Below are 18,443 nucleotides of genomic sequence, written 5' to 3'. Positions count from 1 at the left end.
GCAGAAACAGTAGTCTGGTTGGGCATGGAGAATGGGTGGGGTGGGGGAGACAGGGTGCTGAGAGTTCCCATCAGATGCTCCCGGCCCTACCCAGAGAGGGACTAAAGAGGTGGGAGGAGGGGCAGAGAGGAACAGGCAGGATCCTGGGGGAGGGGAGTGTGTCTCCGAGTCTCCAGGCCCCTGACTGTGCATGGCGCAATGCTTTATGCCCAGCAAGCTCAAGAGATGCTGACTGAGCAAATGAATGGCGCGATCAGCCCCTGCTGCCTGATCAATACATACGTGCAGGTCTCCCTCTGTGTGCTCCAAATGGGAAAAGGTACCAGCGGGCTTTGCCCAGTGCAGCATCAGTATGACATAGTGCTTCACTACCGTGGAACTGGAAGACTTGTTGCATGGTGCCATTCCATGTCACCCCACATGGAATTAGGCATTTTGTTTTCTCTAAGGGGCTCCGGAGTGGTGGTGCTGGGTTGGACATCATCTGTACTCCTCTGCTGAGAGCTGGCGGAGCAGATGTGTCAGAGGGATGAGGGTGTAGAGGTGGGCATACCCTTCTCCGGTGTCCCCTCTGACCCATTGCGGCTGGTGGGCCCTCCTCCCTGATTTGGACATGGTACCATGTTCAAATCGAATGGCATAAGTTGCTGGATTTCAAATCCATTTGGTAGCAAAGCACCTAGAAGTCGTGGGGCTTTGTGTGGAATGCCTTGAAATACTGATCATTTAGTTCCATTGTGTGAAGGAGTAACACTTTTGTTAGCAGGAAAGCCAACTATATTATATGTGCATTATGTTTCAATCACAACTGAAACACAGGCTGTCAGGCTCATCAATGCCCACTGCCTCTGAGCCCCTCTGCTTTCTTTTCTCAGTGAGCAGGCATCACCAAGCCTCCAAGAGCGCAGTGCAGAAATCCGGAGTTATCCTCGTCTCCTTTGTCTCCCTGCCTGCCCCCTCCCCTCTCCCACCCCACACCTATCCAATGACCAAATTCCATGAAATTGACTTCCAAGTTAGTGAGTGACTCTGAACACGCCTCTCCATGCTCATTCCCATGCCTTCATTCAGACAATCACCATCTCGCCTGAATTACAGTCACAACCTCACTTACCGCTAACATCCCCTCTGCACTGCACAGCCAGCGACCTGGGCAAAGCAGCAATCCAATGGAGTCATTCCTCTGCACCCAGGCTTTCAGGGGCTCCAAGTTTACAAGACCCATTCTGGCCCAAGAACAGCCCTCCAGTTTAATTTTCCCCAGCTTCATCATCATGCCCTACATTTTTAGCCAAAGAGAATTATTTGCTGTTTGGGACCATGTGTTCTCTCTGGCTGGAACATCTCCCCTGCACTCAGTTGCCCGGTTAACTCCTTCTACTTCATCTCCGATGACGCCTCCTTCAGGAAGTGTTTCCCCCCTGAGATGCGACGCCCATTCCTCCGGGCTCTCAGTGCACAAATGCAGAACCTCATCAGCTCTTCCTTGGGTTCCTGCAGCTGGTCCTGCCACCCCACTGAGTGCCACACTTCCGTTCTCTACGCAGCAGTCAGACTTTTCTCTCTGAAAGGCAAATCTGATCGTGTGGCTCCTGCTGCCCTTAGGGTCAAGTCTAAACTCCTAGAGTGAATTACAAGGCCCTCTGTGGTGGAGGCTGTTGCAGCCTCCAGTTCAGCCCATCCCAAGCCCTCTGTGCTCCAGCTGTCCCGAATCTCCCGCCAGCCCTCCAACATGGCACCTGCTCTCCAGCTCTGAAATTTGCTTACCTGCTTCCTATATGTGGACCTTCCCCTGGCTCCCAACTCTTTACCTGACTGCATCCTGTAGGTGTCAGTTGGGCATCACTTCCTCAGGAAAGCCTTCTCTGAATCCCTAAACTAGGTTGTGTCTCTCTCCCCATTCCGTTTCCTAGCGCCTACCACCCATAGATTTAATTGCTTGGTTAATTGGCTATTGTTCCTTTTATTTATTTTTATTTTTTATTTTTTATTTTTTTGCGGTACGCGGGCCTCTCACTGTTGTGGCCTCTCCCGTTGCGGAGCACAGGCTCCGGACGCGCAGGCTCAGCGGCCATGGCTCACGGGCCCAGCTGCTCCGCGGCATGTGGGATCTTCCCGGGCCGGGGCATGAACCCGTGTCCCCTGCATCGGCAGGCGGACTCTCAAACACTGCGCCACCAGGGAAGCCCCTATTGTTCCTTTTAGAATGTGAGCTGGAGAACTATGCATATTTTGTTCCTGACTATGTTTCTAGCATTATACAGAACAATGTTCAATAAACATTTATAGAACTAAGAATGAATGAATGCATATCTCTAGTCTTCCCACTAGAAGCTGAACTCCTCACTAACTTGTGTGGGGCATGGGATGCACTTAATTTTTTGTTGAATAAATGGGTGAATGAATGATCAGCTCTTTTCAAGATCATCTATTTTATTATAGTTAAAAAATTGTACTTTCTCATTTGTTTTACCATCTGCAAGAACTTGCTAGCAGAAGAGTGGCAGCAGGCCCCAATGTTTTAAAAAGATTTGGGGATGCAAACCTTAAATCCTGAGGCTGGAGAATTCTCTTTTAACCTCCCATGGTACGTTTTAGCCCCGGAGCCCTCTGTGGGTGGCAGCATGCTTTGGGAGGCCCTCCTGCTTACGCCCTGTGTCCGTTTCTCCTGGCCAGAGCCTGGCTACCCAGTGGCCCCGCTGCTCCCATGGATCCGCTGAACCTGTCCTGGTACGATGACGATCTGGAGAGCCGGAACTGGAGCCGGCCCTTCAACGGGTCCGAAGGGAAAGCCGACAGGCCCCACTACAACTACTACGCCATGCTGCTAACCCTGCTCATTTTCGTCATCGTCTTCGGCAACGTGCTGGTGTGCATGGCCGTGTCCCGCGAGAAGGCGCTGCAGACCACCACCAACTACCTGATCGTCAGCCTCGCTGTGGCCGACCTCCTGGTGGCCACGCTCGTCATGCCCTGGGTGGTCTACCTGGAGGTAGGTCTGGGCCCCTGCTGTGCTCGGGCGCCTTCCCAGGGAGGGTCCAGGCTCCTCACTGGCTCCCTCCAAGAGTGCGCCTTCTCGGGTGGGCTCAGTCTTACAAAATGGGTAGATGGTCTCCTTAACAATCCCGACTACCCGTTGTAAGGCGCTTAGTAAGTGCCAGGCCTCGCGTTAGTCCTTCACATACAGCATCTCCCCACCGAGCCCTCACAGCATCTTCTGGGTGGTGAGCCAGACGGTCAGAGAAGTTAGGTGACTTCTCCAGCCTCGCACAGCAGCTGGAATTCGGGCCCCAGAGTCGGTTCATTAGGTCGTGTTGAGAACGGGAGTCATCGACAAGGATCCCTGAGGATGGCGGAGGCTCGTGCTCCTGGGCCTGAAATCTTCACCCTTCTCTCCCCGCTTCGGAATGCGGGCTGTTGCTCCACGCTCTCCTCCCTGCCCTCCCCACTCCTCCGTGTGTCCTAGGCTGTGTCTGGGACCTCCAGCTCTGTGACCTACAGCGCTGTGAACTGTGCTGTACCCCCTTTCCTGGGGAAGGACCACATGGTGACGCATTGCTCGGCCGGGAACAGAGCCCAGCCCTGAGCCCGGAATAGTGAGTACGCAGCCCCTGCTGTGGGCCAGGTGCTGCTGGGCATTCCACGGACACATACTCAGCAAATACTCGTGCTGATTCTGACTCGATATCATTCTTCTCACTTTAAGGAAGAGGAAACAGAAGCTTTGAGAAGTTGCCTGTCTTTACCTGGATCACACAGCAAAGAGGGAAATCACTGAGAAGTCCTGAAGTGGGGACCCACCTCCAGGAGGACACTTTCCAGAGCTAGCAGGCAGATGAGGGAGGGCCTGGGGGATCTGGGTGGGCACTTTCTCTGCCCTGGGTTCTGAGGGTGGAGTCTGGATTCAAGGGAAGTTGACCAGGCATTCAGGAAAAAGCCAACGCCAAGGTGGCTAAGATCTCTGAGCTGTTACCTCCCCGCCCCGGACGAGAGGGGAATTTACCTGTGCCGTAGAGACAAGCCCCTGCCTGGGAGGGAAGGCTTCCACCTTTCAAAGGAAACATGAAACCTTTGTAGGTTTGTGCAGAGGAGACATCTAGCAGAAGAAGCGGAGGTGGGGAGGAGAGGCTGGTCTTACGGTCTCCACGTCCCCAGGGGCTCCTGTTGTCATTGCCACACGGGCCCACATGGAGCTCTGGGCCATCACTCCCTTGGTTTCCTTTAGCACGGCTCAGACAGGCTGGAACTTTCAAAATGACCGGAATGTTAAGAGACAACCTACAAGAAACAGACGATAGATACAATACAACCTAAAAGCATACAGGCGCCACCGGCCAGCCGCCCAATTATTCCATGACTGCACGTTTGTGGAGACCCCTAGACTCTGTCCATCCCACGTCCTGTTTGAGGGCCCCTCCCCGAGGAGCCCCTTGTTGATTCTTACACTTGTTCCCCGCCTGCTCCCTTTAAAAGGAGGTTCCCAGGCCTCAGACCATCAGGTGAAAAACGATGGGTATCTGGCCAAGCAAATAACCTCTCTGCGCCTGGTTTCCTCATCTAGAAATGAAGATAATCACAGTGCTTATGTCATAGCATTGTTTGAGAATCACATGCGTTAATATATGAGAAGTGCTTAGAATGGCGGCAGGCATATAGTAAGCACCACGTAAAAGTAGTCATGACAACGGTGATGAAGATGAAGATGCTGATAGGTAGCCACACCTCTGCACATTGAAGGACCCTCCCCATGCCCAGGCCAAGAGGTGTCCTCTTCCAGAGGGAGGCTTGCTCTGCCCAGGACTCTGGGTGTGGGATCTGGGGCTTCCAGACCCACCCCCTACCCAGAGCCTCTAAGGGAGAGCCACATCTGAGCTTTAGGGCTCCTAGGAATCTATAGGTTCTCGACACACATATTTTAAACATACCTGTTCACATTATTTTAAAGGTGAAGCTCAGTGTTTCAGGGGAGGGTGAAGAATGGCATCTCAGAGGGCAGTGCTCAAACTCTCCCATCAGACAAGAGCTGGACAGTGGGCCCTGCGACATTGTCTCGGGTACTTATTGTCCCTAGAGAATGTCTCAAGTGGAGTCTCACCCTATCCCAACATCCTGTTAAAGTATCCTCCCAACCATATACTGTACCCTGTCCAGAGACAATCTCGTTGTCCAGAATTTTCCATCCTGCTCCATTCCCAGTGATGCTAAATGCCTCTGATAGCTGCCATGTCGGCATCTGCTGCTCAGTGTATGGGAAGCACGCTGGTCTTGGAATGAGAGAACCGGGTTCGATTCCTGACCACTTTCCACCTGGAGACACTGAGAGAAGAGAGCCAGGGCCTGCTTGTCTGCATAGGCCATTTTGGCCTCACAAGCCCTTGAGAGGAGGCTTTGCCTCGTGAATTTTCCAGAAAAGCAGATGCGATTGAGACAATGGGCAGACTCCGATCCCCGTTCTTGACTCGCTCAGTCAACAGGTGTGAGCATGTCCGCATCCTGCCCCATTCCTGGGGCTGGGCTCCAAGGCCTTGGCAGGCCCATTATAGTGCAGCCCGATGGAGACGACGAGGGAGCAGCCTCCACAGGAGATGTGGGAGCACAACGGGGCGGGGAGCACAGGACCAGGCCTGGAGGCGTTGGGGAAGGCTCGCAGGCAGAGGTGATGCTTTCAGAAGAACTAGCCAGGAGAGGAGCAAAGGCACTTGCACTCCAGGCAGAGGAAAAAGTGTGCAAAGCCCCAGAGTGGGGTGTAGGGGCAGGGGCATAGCTGCTGGAGGTTTCGAGGGGCGGTGGCCTCCGAGGTTTGCCGTCACATTCCATAGAAATGAGTGTAAAGTGTTTGGAACCGTGCCTGACACATGTGTACAAGTTATTGTTAGGATTTAGCCGAGGCAGCTTGAGGCCCATCCCACCGATCTCATTCTGTGCAAGAATATTGAAGAATGTCCAAAGGTGCGGAGGAAACAGCCCTGAAGTGGGACTAGTATAGCTGGGGGACGGTACTCCCTTTGTTCCTAAATGATCAGGGGATCTTGGGCAAGTCCTTTTCCTCCCTGACCCCGTTAGTCATCCCTTGCAGTTACAATCTCTCCTTTCCCACTTTGTGTTTATCTAGTGCTTTTTGCATAATCATCTCCTCTTTTGACAAGCTAGATTGTCCCTTCCAAGGCAGCTCAGGAGAGAGCACAGGATGTGCTGCCCAAAGAGCTTGCTTCAAATTCCAGCCCTGCTGCGTACTCGCTGGGTGTACTCCTCAGCTGCATTCCCTCGTCCAAGGATGGACACAAGCAATCCCCTCTTGTCCAAGCTTTAAGCACAATAAATGAGATGAAGTATGTGCCCACGGGAGACGCTCTGTAAACAGTGGCTATCAACACACTTTCTTGAGCCTTTGACCCAGAAGCCCCTAACTGCGTTCTAGAGCAGCTGCTCCTGGAACCTCGGAGGAAGCCCCGTCTTCTGCTGTCCTCCAGGAAGGCTTTTGGCGGGCAGGGATTGAGAGCTCCCTGAAGGCTGTGTCAGGATTGTTCACCACTGTGCCCCAGAGTCTAGGACAGAGCCAGACGCATAGTAAGTTGTCCAATAAGTGTCTGTAGAAGAGAAGGCAGGGAGGACGGAAGGAAGCAGGGAGGATGGAGAAGACGGCCCTGATATCTCAGACCTAGAACCCCAGGGGAATGACAGCAGTTTGGAAATACTAGTCCTAGGAGGGCGCCAAGGTGGAGCACAGACCATGTGGGCCTGGGACCCTCTCAGTAGTGTCTTAAAGGTAGATTCTGTTGATGCCAGGGAAGCCCCTTCTATTCCCGTCCACCTGTGCCCGCCTCCCTGGCCCCCGGATATCCAGCTCACCTGGCCAGCGTGGCGACACGAGAGGCCTCCTGTCTTCTGGGAAAAGCTGCAGTTTCCTCCAAGCAGTGCCCATCACTGTGCTTAAATGCCAGCAATTGGTTTTATGCCTGAGAGCAGTTAAGAGGCCAGTGCTGAGAGTAAGCATTATAATTAGCCCTGCTGCCCTGCTGTGCCCCACAGAGTGGGTCCTGCTCTGCTCCCGTCCCTGGGAGGGGCTTTCCTGCTCTCCTTTTCTCCGATAGGTAGTAGTGCAAGTCGTATCTCCCTGTCCTGACTCTGTCCTCAGGGATGGGGCCTGCTCCAACCTTCCACAGCTGCCAGGGCCAGCCTGCTGTGTGCGCCTGTGTGTGTAAATGGGAGGTGTCGGGGTGTGGGTGTGCATGGGGGGTAGGAATGTGTCTGTCGGGGGGGAAGAGGGGTGCAAAACGCTCTTGCCGAGAGCTGGGCTCCTCATTTTACACTGAAGCAGGGATGTGTCATTACACACCTTCCCCAGCCCGTCCTGCTTTTCTGAAAGCTCTAGTCCAGGCTTGCCTTCTTTTACTCTCTAAGTGTAACAAGGAGCAGAAACGTCTTCACTGCTTCATAGTCACTGTCTTCACCACTGTTCTTAACAGACACTTACTGGGTCCCAACTCTGTGCCATACACCAAGGAGCAGCCCGGCTCCCCTAGAAACCTGGGCCAGGGCAGGGCAGGAGCTGAGCTGAAAGGCCTTAGGCGAGTCACTGCACTTTTCTGAGGCTCGGTTTCCTCACTGGTAACATGAGGATCACAGGGTGTTCACACAAACGTTTTACAGCTGAGGGTTCAAAGCTGAGGCACTTAAGTTGGTCATCTTTCTTCTAGCCAAGTTCTTGGCACAAAGTGGCCTTATGTGTCTAGGAGGAGAAGGGGCCGGGGCAAGGGCCTCAGACACCTGTGGGTATAGCTCCCCATGGCTGCCCCTCTAGAGCCTCCCTCGGCCAGAGCCCCACGAGACCCCCACTGAGCCCATGGCCCGGTCTGCCCCGGGACGCCGAGCTACAGTGCCTGAGCCAATCTCCTCTCCTGTCCGCCCATTATGTTGCCTTGTCCTAGGTGGTGGGCGAGTGGAAATTCAGCAGGATCCACTGTGATATCTTTGTCACTCTGGACGTCATGATGTGCACAGCAAGCATCCTGAACCTGTGTGCCATCAGCATCGACAGGTGAGCCCAGCCAGGATGGGGGAGGGGACCTAGACCGTTCACCTCTTGGGCTGCCCCACCTCTTCTGCAGGGTCAGGCTCTGTCCATGGTGCTATACAGCTGGCTGTGTGCCTGTGAGTCCGCGTGTCTGTGTGTGCGTGTGTGCATGTACGCGTGCACGCGTGAGTGTGTGCACGTGTGTGGGAGAGGACAGACCCCCTAAAGGGAGACTGACTATGGGCAGTGATGCTACAAAGAATACCCAGACAGGGACAGGCACAGAGGAGAAAGCCCCTGACCTGCCGAAGCCCTAGCCCTATCACTTCTTACTTGCGTGACCTCGAGCAGATTGCAGATGTTTTCAGAGCCCTAGTTTCACTGTCTACAAACCAGGCATGATGGTACCTGCCCACGTGCGGGTCTCGTATCTGGTTGTGCATTTTGCGTCCAGCACAGGGCACAAGGCCAAGGGGGCCCAGGTTCTGCCCACCTGGCTAAGCTCTATCCCCAGAGCCTTTTACTAATTTGCACACATGGGCCACATGGGCTCCCAGAGGCCCTGGCTCTACACCCTCTGCTGGATTCTTGGAAGATGAATGGAACTAATGTCTCAGAAGTGCTGGGTAGGGCGATGTGTGGCATCACAAACAATTACCATTGTTATTATTTTTTGCTGAATGAGACCTAACCTTTGCTGTGAGGGTCCTGGCTACCAATCCACCATCAAACACTTCTACCCGCCACGGGCCCAGCACAGGTGCAGGGGGTACAGTTTCAAAGGTGCAAAGACCCAGGCCGTGACCCCTCGAAAAGCCTAAAATCCAAGCAGGGAGACTGGAGTGGCAGATACGGTCCAGGATGGAATGGTAGCCGGTCAGTCAGCAAACACTTGATTGGCAGTCGCCAACTGTCCTTGCTGTCTGAGTTGGGGGCAGGAGAGCGTTGATTTAGAGTAAACAGGAGGTGGACCAACTTTCCATCCTCCCAAAGTGGGGTCTCTATTGTGCCAATGTTGTGGAGTGAGTGGTCCCTGGGCCTGCACCCCAGACTCAAGGTTCCCGCCCCGCGCCCTCACAGGTACACAGCCGTGGCCATGCCCATGCTCTACAACACGCGCTACAGCTCCAAGCGCCGAGTCACCGTCATGATCACCATCGTCTGGGTCCTGTCCTTCACCATCTCCTGCCCGCTGCTCTTCGGACTCAACAACACAGGTGAGTCCTGCCTCTGGTTGCCTGGGGCTCAGCTGGCCCCAGCCCTGGCCCTGTGCAGGACCTTGAGGGAGCTAAACCCTGGTGCGGACATGGGTGGTGACCCATCAGGAGCCTGTCCGCCACCTCGGACTGAGGCCAGGCTGAGTCTCCTGGGCCAAGCCTGACTCCGAGTTGTACCTGGTAAGGTCAGAGAGGAACAATGGCCTGGAGCACAAGGGAGCTGGGTGAGGAGTGGGGATAATGCTTCAGAAGGACGCCTGGCCATTTTCAACTTTGAACTGAAGCAGACCAGACAGCCTTGCAAAATGCACGTGTGTGCCTGTCTGTGGGTGTGCACACAGGGTAGGAGGCTGCCGGGTCTCCATCACCCCTGATAATAGTGTTTGTATAATGAAGCTGCAGCCTCCGGGCCGGCCAATCCCAGGCCAGGCCTGAGCCACCTGGAGCAGGAAAGGTAGAAACAAGTAGGAGGCTAGCTCACTGTGACTGTGTCCTGTGCAAGGCAGTCAGGAGCGCCTCCGACAGAAGAGGCACAGCGACCGTCAGGGAGATAGATGACACCGGTGTGCCTCCAGAGACCATCACCGGACAGGACACAAGGAAGACTTGAAAGCATGCGGTTCAAGATCTAAGTGTCATGGGAATTCCAAGAAGCAGGAATAGGGCTAAACGTGCTTGGATTAATCTGGAAAGGCCCTGGGAGAGAGGATAGACATCTGCTAGATCTGGAAGGGAACTTGGAAAGACATTGGAACACAGGTGAGTTCAGCAAAGAGGACCAAGTCATCTTGTCCCTAAAATTAAAAGGTGTCAGACCTCCCGCCAATACACAGGAAAGGCTACAATAATAGGTTACTCTGCTTCTATCATTTTCTTCCGTCATTTTGTCCCCAAAACCGTGGCGCCACTCGTGTGCTCATGGATGACAAAACTAATGATGAAGTAATGAGGGGATATTAATGGAAACACTTGGAAACAGTCATCACAGCTTGGCTTTCTGCTCATGGTTGTTTTTAATACTCTGATTTATGCTGCACATTTACTTACATCTAACGTTTCCAGGCCGCCTTAGGCGTCTAGTCATATTCCCGGTAACTGGGAAGGCGCTGTGGCCCGGGGGGCCTGCTGACACACCCACCTGGGGCTCTCCTCCCCCCAGACCAGAACGAATGCATCATCGCCAACCCCGCCTTCGTGGTCTACTCCTCCATCGTCTCCTTCTACGTGCCCTTCCTCGTCACCCTGCTGGTCTACATCAAGATCTACATCGTCCTCCGCAGGCGGCGCAAGCGGGTCAACACTAAGCGCAGCAGCCGGGCTTTCAGGGCCAACCTGAAGGCCCCGCTCAAGGTCCCGAGATCCCCTCCCCCGATGTCCCTGCCTAACCGTGACCCAGGGGTGCATGGGGTCCAGGCTGGAGGAGCTCCGAGGAGTCAGGCGCGGGCAGATTTCGAAGGCTGGGACTTCAGTGGGTGACTTGAATCTCCAGGGGTCGGAGGTGGGGAGCGGGCGGAGACCACCCGGGAGGAGAGGACTCTGCATGGAGACCACCGTCTGAACCCAGCAGCTCCTGGAACTCCACGGCTTTGCTGTCCTCCCTTTCTCCTTTCCTCACTCTGGCCCTTCTGTCTCCCTTTCTGCCCCTCTGAGGCCTCCATCCCATCTCCTTTATCTCCCATGCTCTGTCCTCTTCTGTTCAAACCTCCTTCTACCTCACCTGCTCCCGCCTACTTCCCTCCTCTGCCTCCCTTTCTTTTCCATACTTGTGTCTTGTGACTTCCCTCCGCTCAGCCCTCCCTGAGGAAGATGGTATGTGGGCACAGAAGGAACAAGTGCTTTGGGCTTAGACACATCAGGTTCAAATCCTGGCACCACCACTTTTTTGCTGAGTGACCTTGGGCAAGTTGCTTAACTTCTCTGAGCCTGTTTCCTCATCTGTTAAACGTGAATCAAAATACAGATCTCACAGGGTGGTCTTGAGGATTCGGTGTGAGAGGGATTGAGCATGCCTACTAGGGTGCCAGACCCTTAGCAGGTGCCACATAAAAGTCAGGGCCCTGCTGTCCCTCACTCTGCCCACCTCTTCCCATCACAGTACCGAGCCCACCCTTGCCTCGATTGCCTCCTCAGGCCCCCAGCCCCCTAATCTCTGCCCTCCTCTGAGCTCCTGTGCCCAGTCTGACTATCCGGCATTGAGATTCTGTCCCCAGCCCCCTCCCCGTCATGACCCATGTGCTGGCTCACTCCACAGGGCAACTGCACTCACCCTGAGGACATGAAACTCTGCACCGTTATCATGAAGTCTAATGGGAGTTTCCCTGTGAACAGGCGGAGAGTGGTAAGTGTCCAGGTCAGGGACCTGGAGCCTGGTCTCTGCCTCTAGGGAAATGCACCTGCCATGATTCTCGAAGACCTCACCAGCTGCTCAAAGGGTTAAGCACCTCTCAGGATCCCCCACTTTGTTTCAGCCGAGGCCAGGCTTACCACACACACTCGTAAGCAGGCAAGGAGCAAGACAGCTCAATTCTGCAAGGCACAGAGAGGGACCCCTAGCACAAGGAAATGGTTGGGAGAAAGGACTTGGCCGTATAACAATAACAATAATAATAATGGCTATGACCATTAACTGAGCACCTAGTATCTCATCAAATCCTCACGGCGACCCTGAGAGGTTAAGTCTTCTTGATCTTATGGACCTTCATTTTACAGAAGAGAAAGAGAGGCTCAGAGAGGTTAGGTAACTCACCCAGGCCAAACAGTGAGTGAGAGAGTGAGTAGTTGAGTCCAGACCTAAGTGACTCTCTGAAATCCATGCCCGTGTTCTTTCCACTTGCATACGCTGCCTTACAGACAGGCAGGTTCTGGGGCTGGAGGCTGGGTGCTGGGGGAGGAGGGAGCAGAGCGGGCATGGGGCTCACAGTAAAGTGCAGCCTGTAAGTAGAGCCCAGAGATGCAGAATCCCAGCAGACCCCAGGGTCTGCTCAGTGATAGGAGCACCAGGGTCCAAGCAGCAGATGTCCCATCCCCTGGGGGTGAGAAGAGGATGGGCCAGGGAACCCACAGAGAACTGCACACCAAGTCCAGGTCAGGTGTTCTCAGGAAGCAGGGCCCCTGCTCTTCACTTGAACATTCACTGTTCACCTGCAAGGGCAGGGCTCCAAGCAACCGTTTGAGATACAGGGGCCGAGACAGGCACTCAGGATCGGGGCACCTGGGCACGCAGTGAGGCTGCATTTCAGAAGCTCAGGCTGAGACCCTAAGTCCTGGAATAAGGGAGCATGAGGAAGGACCTGAGGTCAGGGCCCTCAAGATCAGCCCAGCGAGGAAGATGTGGGGACCCAGGGGTCCACCCTTCGGCCCCTGCGTCAGTCTACCAGGAGAAATGGAGCTCACCTGTGAGTGCTGGTACAGGGGCCTCGGGTCAGCCTGACAGCCCCTGTTTCGGCCTGGCAGGAAGAACAGGGTTGCCCTCATGCAGTTAGAACATGAGGTCCTGGAGGCTGGCGCCTGGCCCTTAGCTGGCACTCAGTGAGTGTTGCTCAGTTCCTAACAGAGAAGCGCCAGGTACAAAGCCCCAATAGAATGGTGGTGGGGTCGCTGAGGCTGCCTGGGGATTGCTCTGAGAAGGGAGCCAGGGAGACCTGGCAGGTGGGGACTGCCTTGGGCCCTGGGTCCTGCCCCCAGACAGTCCCTGCCTCCCAAAATGATCCTCCCCCTTGCCTCGCTGGCAGAGTGACCCTGGGTGCTTGTAGGAGTCTCCGTAGGGGGATAATGAAGGTCCGGGTGGGGCTGGGTGAGGCCAGGTGAGGCCAGAGGGGCCGGGTGAGGCTGGGTGGCAATGGCTGAGAACTTGCCTGGCTCTACCCAGAGCTCTCTGCCTCTGCGCAGGAGGCTGCCCGCCGAGCCCAGGAACTGGAAATGGAGATGCTCTCCAGCACCAGCCCGCCCGAGAGGACCCGGTACAGCCCCATCGCGCCCAGCCACCACCAGCTGACCCTCCCCAACGCATCCCACCACGGCCTCCACAGCACACCTGACAGTCCTGCCAAACCAGAGAAGAACGGACATGCCAAAGACCACACCAGGATTGCCAAGTTCTTTGAGATCCAGACCATGCCCAACGGCAAAACCCGGACCTCTCTCAAGACCATAAGCCGCAGGAAGCTCTCCCAGCAGAAGGAGAAGAAGGCCACCCAGATGCTCGCCATAGTTCTCGGTGAGTCGGCCCTGGCTGCGGGACACAGCCTGCCTCTGCCCAGCCCTGGCTGAGCAATGGACCCGTCACTGTAGGTCCCATTACTTACCATCCCCCCCTAATCATGGCTGCTAGGTCACAGAACTGGCACTTTTCAGGCACAGGTCAAGCCCACGGACACATCTGACTAGGTAGATTCTATAATTATGCTCATTTTAAAGATGTAGAAACTGAGGTTCAGAGAGCTTTTGTAACTTGATCAAAGAGGACACATGATTTAAACTCAGGCAGTCCCACTTCAGAATCTGAACTTGACCAGTTTACCATAATGACCCCCAGAACCTTGTGACCCTGGGTAGGTCATTTGTCTCTCTCATCTCCCCATCAGTAGAGAGTAGGTTACTTTTCAGGGTTGTCGTGGTCATCAGATGATACACGGTGGTGAAAGCATTTTACAAACTACAAAGCCGTACACACAAGCATTGTTAATATTGCTTTTGTTGAGGAATCAGGAAACTCACTTGCCTCAAGCAAGACCCGGTGGGACCAAAGCTGTGAACGATAAACAGGGCTGTGAGGGGGCCCCCGATCTAAATGAGAGTGAGTGAGACAAGGCTTTAGAATAAATTCTCGGTCAAGAATCCGGGGCTGGACTGATATGGGTGACGGGGACAGGATGGAGGGACTGATGTGTCTCTGCCTTCCAGGCAGCACCCAGGGCAGTTGTGACACCCACCCACACCCACCATCCCTTTGGCCTCCCAACAGTCCTATGACATGAGGACAGGTGTCACTATTCTGGTTTTACAAATGAGAGCTCGTGGTCATAGCGGGTTAGGGGACCAACCCGTGATCACGCGGCTGGGAGAGGCAGAGCGGGCTCTGGCCAGGGCCTCTGCTCCAGTCCTGGGGGTCTCTGCTTTGTGGCCCTGCCCTTCCCAGGCACTGCTCCAGCCCGGGGAATTCCCGTGTGCCCGTGTGGCATTCTGTGCAGACGGTGCCTCCCCACGGAGCGTCCCACCGAACAGGAGGTCCTGAGTTAGGCAGGCAGAGAGGTGGGCAGGAGGTCGGACTCGTGACAGCCTTGTGTCACCAGGCGGGGATTAGCAAGGGGTGTCCACCAAGGGCTGGGGAAGCTGGGGGAAAGCGTAGCAAGCGCCTGGCCACTTGGGGACCTTGATAGACTGGAGTTCAGATCTCGGCTTTGCCACCAAGAGTGGAGTGGCCTTGCGCACATCACAGAGCTGTCCCGAGCCTCGGTTTCCCGCCTTCCTCGTGGGGATGCCAAGAGGACTAAGTGGCTGTGCACCCAGCTCTCCCTCTGGCCCCAACTGCGCGTTCCCCACGGCAGTGAACAGACTCTCCACTCGCAGCTTCTGCGGAAGGTCGTCTCAAATACGACGAGGAAGTAGAGTAGATACAGCCATTTCTACCAGCTGACCCGTGTCAGGGTGTTAAGCATTCGGATTTGTTTTCAAGCCCTTTATCCTCCCTTATTAGTGGGTATCGTTATATACACTGCACAGGCAGGAAAACAAGGCCGAGGGAGCTGAGATGACTGCAAACTGGGGCCAGAGGCAGGTCCAGCATCCAAGTCCACGGCTCCCCCTGCGGTGCTCTTGCAGCCTTGGTGCCTGGGCGGGGCCTGAAGCAAGCCATCCGGGTCCTCCCCCTCTGCCCCACCCGGCGCAGCCTCCCCACCCAGGCCCTCCCCGGCCCCAGGCACCCCTGACTGCCCCCCTCTCCCCCAGGCGTGTTCATCATCTGCTGGCTGCCCTTCTTCATCACCCACATCCTGAACATACACTGTGACTGCAACATCCCACCCGTCCTGTACAGCGCCTTCACGTGGCTGGGCTATGTCAACAGCGCCGTGAACCCCATCATCTACACCACCTTCAACATTGAGTTCCGCAAGGCCTTCCTGAAGATCCTACACTGCTGACCCAGCTGCCCACCTGCACAGCAGCCTGCTTCCCAACTCCCTGCCCAGCGGCCCTGCCTCGGGCCCTGGGAGCCGTGGGCAGGGTGACACGGGGCAGACTCGGCCTTCTCCTCGCCCGCAGGCCCTGCGGCGTTAGCTTGGCTCCACGGCCCTCACTGACCGTACACCCTCGCTCTACCAGGGCAGTGCTAGAGAGCCAGGCACGGTGCCAGCCCTCGGGCCGGACCCCTGGCTCAGAGGCAGCTCACGGAGCCCCCTCCCACTTCCAGACCCTCTCTCCTTGGCACCAAAGACACAGCCGCCTTCTCTGACCTTTCTCTGGGGCTCTGGGGTTGCTGGGCCAGTGTCAAAGCTCAGAGGCCATGCTGGCCTGGTCTTCACAAGGCCTGTGCTGGAGCGGGCAGTGGGGAGCGATGGACAGTTCACACCCCCCAAGGCCTACACCAGGGAAGCCAGAGCTCTTGCCAAGGCCCCAGGCAACTTCAGGCCAGGGAGACCCATGTACATACCAGGTCTGGATGGACCCCAGAGAAGCCCAAGCCCAAAACTTCACCCCTTCTCCCCCACCGAGCCTGGCAGGAGCTGCTACTTCCATCCACAGCAGTGGGTCCCGACCCCACCCAGCTCCCCGTGAGGTTTCCATACTCCAAGAGCCCAGGAGGGTCTGCGGGGAGAGGACCACCCCTATCCCAAGCCCACTCTGCTGCCCCCCTGATGGATGTGGGTGCCTCTCTGTAGCACATGTCGGGCCAACCTGGGAGAGCTGGCAGGGAAGGTGGGCACATGACATGTTTGGGGCTTGGTTGGGGGTGTCTGAGGTCCTATGGGAGACTGCTCCTGACACCCTCTGCCGCAAACCACGTCCTTCTCTCTTCCTTCCGCCTCTCCACTCTCCAGTCCTCTTGTCCCCTTCTTTCCACTGCCTCCGCCTTAGAGGAGCCCATGGCTAAGCGGCTGCTGAATACCGTTCGGCCTGCTCTGGCCCTGCCAGAGGGAGTAGGGGAAGCTGCAGCTTGGGGGAGCCCCCAGGCCCCAAACTCTGTAACATCACTACACATGCTCCAAACTAATAAAACTTTGACAAGAGTCACATGCAGGGCCCCTCAAGCGGAGGGTGCAGTGTCACCTCCAGTCTCTGCACCCGGTGTGGCCAAAGGTCCGTGTCTGTGCTGGGGGTCAGAGTTGGAGAGCCTTTCTGCAGACCCTCCAGAGAAGGTGGCCCTGGCCCCCATCAGCGGGTACAGGACTTTGGGGGAAAGGAGGAGAGGAGCTGCTGCAGGAGGGCCAAGGAGAAGACGTGTGTGCCTGTGTGTTTCTCCCCTCATCCAGTCCTCTCCTCCTGAGGGACGTGAGCGCTCTCAGAGCTGCAGTTGGGTGGTCCTGATCTTCAACCACCAGCCAAGATGGAAGGGGAGAACGTTTCCAGTAGCCCACGGGTCCCCTCATTGCCAGAGCAGCAGGGTCCTACCAGAGGCAAGCCAGGCTATCCCCACTTCCCTTCTCCTCCTCTCCAGGTCCTGGCACCTCTGCAGGCCCAGTCCTTAGCCCTGCTCGTCCACCAGGGCAGAGAAGGCTCTGTGGGAAAGGTGGCCTTCGAGGTGCGGCTGTGCCCACGTCTGTGTCTGCCCCTTCCCCTGTCTCGCATCAGGACCCCCTTCCTCCGGGGCAGGCGGGGAGGCCCTGCGTAACGTGGCCTGGTGTCCTCCTGCCTCTTGGGCTCCAGACCAGTCGCAGCTCCAAGCCTTCTGGGGCCATGACTTGGCACTGACCCAACAACAGAAATTTGGCTTTTTAAAAATGAAATGTAAATCAACCCAGTGAAGGAGGAATATTCTTACCACCTTGAGAATAACAGCGGTGATAACAAACAAGGTGCTGGCACCCACGGGCTCAGGCTCCGGGGAGCTGTCAGGGCATAATTTGCATGCTAAATACAATATTTTTAGCACCAAAGTTTGGAGCACTTAACTTGCCCTGAACACTTAATTATGGACTTTGATCTTCTCCCTGAACCTGAATGTAGCACGAAGCCCTGGGAGAGGCTCCTGTCCCCAGAATACACGATTCCAGAAGGTGGGCAAAACAGGCTCCTGGTCTAGCTGGAACGGGGGGTCAATCACCCAGTGACCCCCTCCTGCGGAAGGCACCAGACCCCCAAGGGGGCTAGAACCCCCCCCGAGACCTGTCAGCTCTGTTACCCACCCCATAGCCAAGGCGCGCATGTGCACGCGTGCACACACACACAGATACACGCACACACACACGCACACACATGCACACACACACTCAGTCTATGAATGATCTTGACCTGGATGGGAGCTTAAAAGCTCATCATTAGAAATCTCAGGAAGTCACATAGGTTTATTAGCTGTGGGAGTTGTAAGAGATGACGAAAGGATGGAGAGAGAAGAAGAGAAGAAGGGAGGGAGGGAGGGAGGGAGGAAGGAAGGAAGGAGGGAGGGAGGAGGGAAGGAGGGAGGGAAGGAAGGAAGGAGGGAAGGAAGGAAGGAAGGAGGGAGGGAGGGAGGGAGGGAGGAGGGAAGGCAGCCTGAAAGCAGTTTGGGAAGAGCACTGACAGGGAGCAGAGGGGAAGAGGGCAGGCAGGGGCGGGAGGCGGGGCAGGGAAAGTTGCCCACAGCTGTCATGAAGCTTCAAGTCTTTCTTCCAGACAGCAGATTGACAGCTGGAGTGGGCAGGGGGAGGGCTGGGCTCCCCCCTCTCCCCACTCGGTGCTTCAGGGGCAGAGGGATGGTGCGCGACCCAGGAACGCCAAGTGGAAGGGGGCGGCCCACGCTCTGGCTGTCTCGCGAGAGGCCCTGACAGCGAGGGCAGTAGCAAGCCAGCGGCTGGGCAGGCTGCAGCTCCGATCTTTCTCTCCTCACTGCCTGTCCCTGTGCTTCTGCCTCTGTGCTCGTCTTTGTCTGTAGAATGCCTTTTAATCAAAGGATCACTGATCTGCCTTTACAGAAGGGGGAGTCTGCACCCCCCAGCCCCCTCTCCCAGAGCACAGCAAGGAAGCCCTACTTCAGGTGTGAGCCTTCCTGGTCAGGCACAGTGGAGCACTTTGCATCA

The 18,443-nt window shown here is 55.8% G+C and overlaps 1 protein-coding gene across 1 annotated transcript; it reads left to right on the top strand.

Annotated features, from left to right (window-relative positions):
• Positions 1-981: 981 nt before the first annotated feature.
• Positions 982-18,025, top strand: DRD2 (dopamine receptor D2). Its single transcript, XM_004273390.3, has 7 exons — positions 982-2,992; positions 7,929-8,038; positions 9,095-9,231; positions 10,391-10,581; positions 11,483-11,569; positions 13,120-13,447; positions 15,178-18,025. The coding sequence occupies exons 1-7, from the start codon at positions 2,585-2,587 to the stop codon at positions 15,369-15,371; spliced, it is 1,455 nt and encodes a 484-aa protein (XP_004273438.2). The 5' UTR covers positions 982-2,584; the 3' UTR covers positions 15,372-18,025.
• The last annotated feature ends 418 nt before the right edge of the window (positions 18,026-18,443 follow it).

Source organism: Orcinus orca, chromosome 8 (assembly GCF_937001465.1).
Source record: "Orcinus orca chromosome 8, mOrcOrc1.1, whole genome shotgun sequence".
In the NCBI taxonomy this organism is placed as follows: Eukaryota; Metazoa; Chordata; class Mammalia; order Artiodactyla; family Delphinidae; genus Orcinus; species Orcinus orca.
This window is presented reverse-complemented; position numbering and strand designations above follow the sequence as displayed.

Excerpts from the sequence above, each read along its gene's own strand:
- DRD2 (XM_004273390.3), top strand. The coding sequence starts at position 2,585 with ATGGTACGTTTTAGCCCCGGAGCCCTCTGTGGGTGGCAGCATGCTTTG. Across the intron at positions 9,232-10,390 it reads CTTCGGACTCAACAACACAG|ACCAGAACGAATGCATCATC; the intron begins GTGAGTCCTGCC and ends TCCTCCCCCCAG. Across the intron at positions 11,570-13,119 it reads CTGTGAACAGGCGGAGAGTG|GAGGCTGCCCGCCGAGCCCA; the intron begins GTAAGTGTCCAG and ends GCCTCTGCGCAG.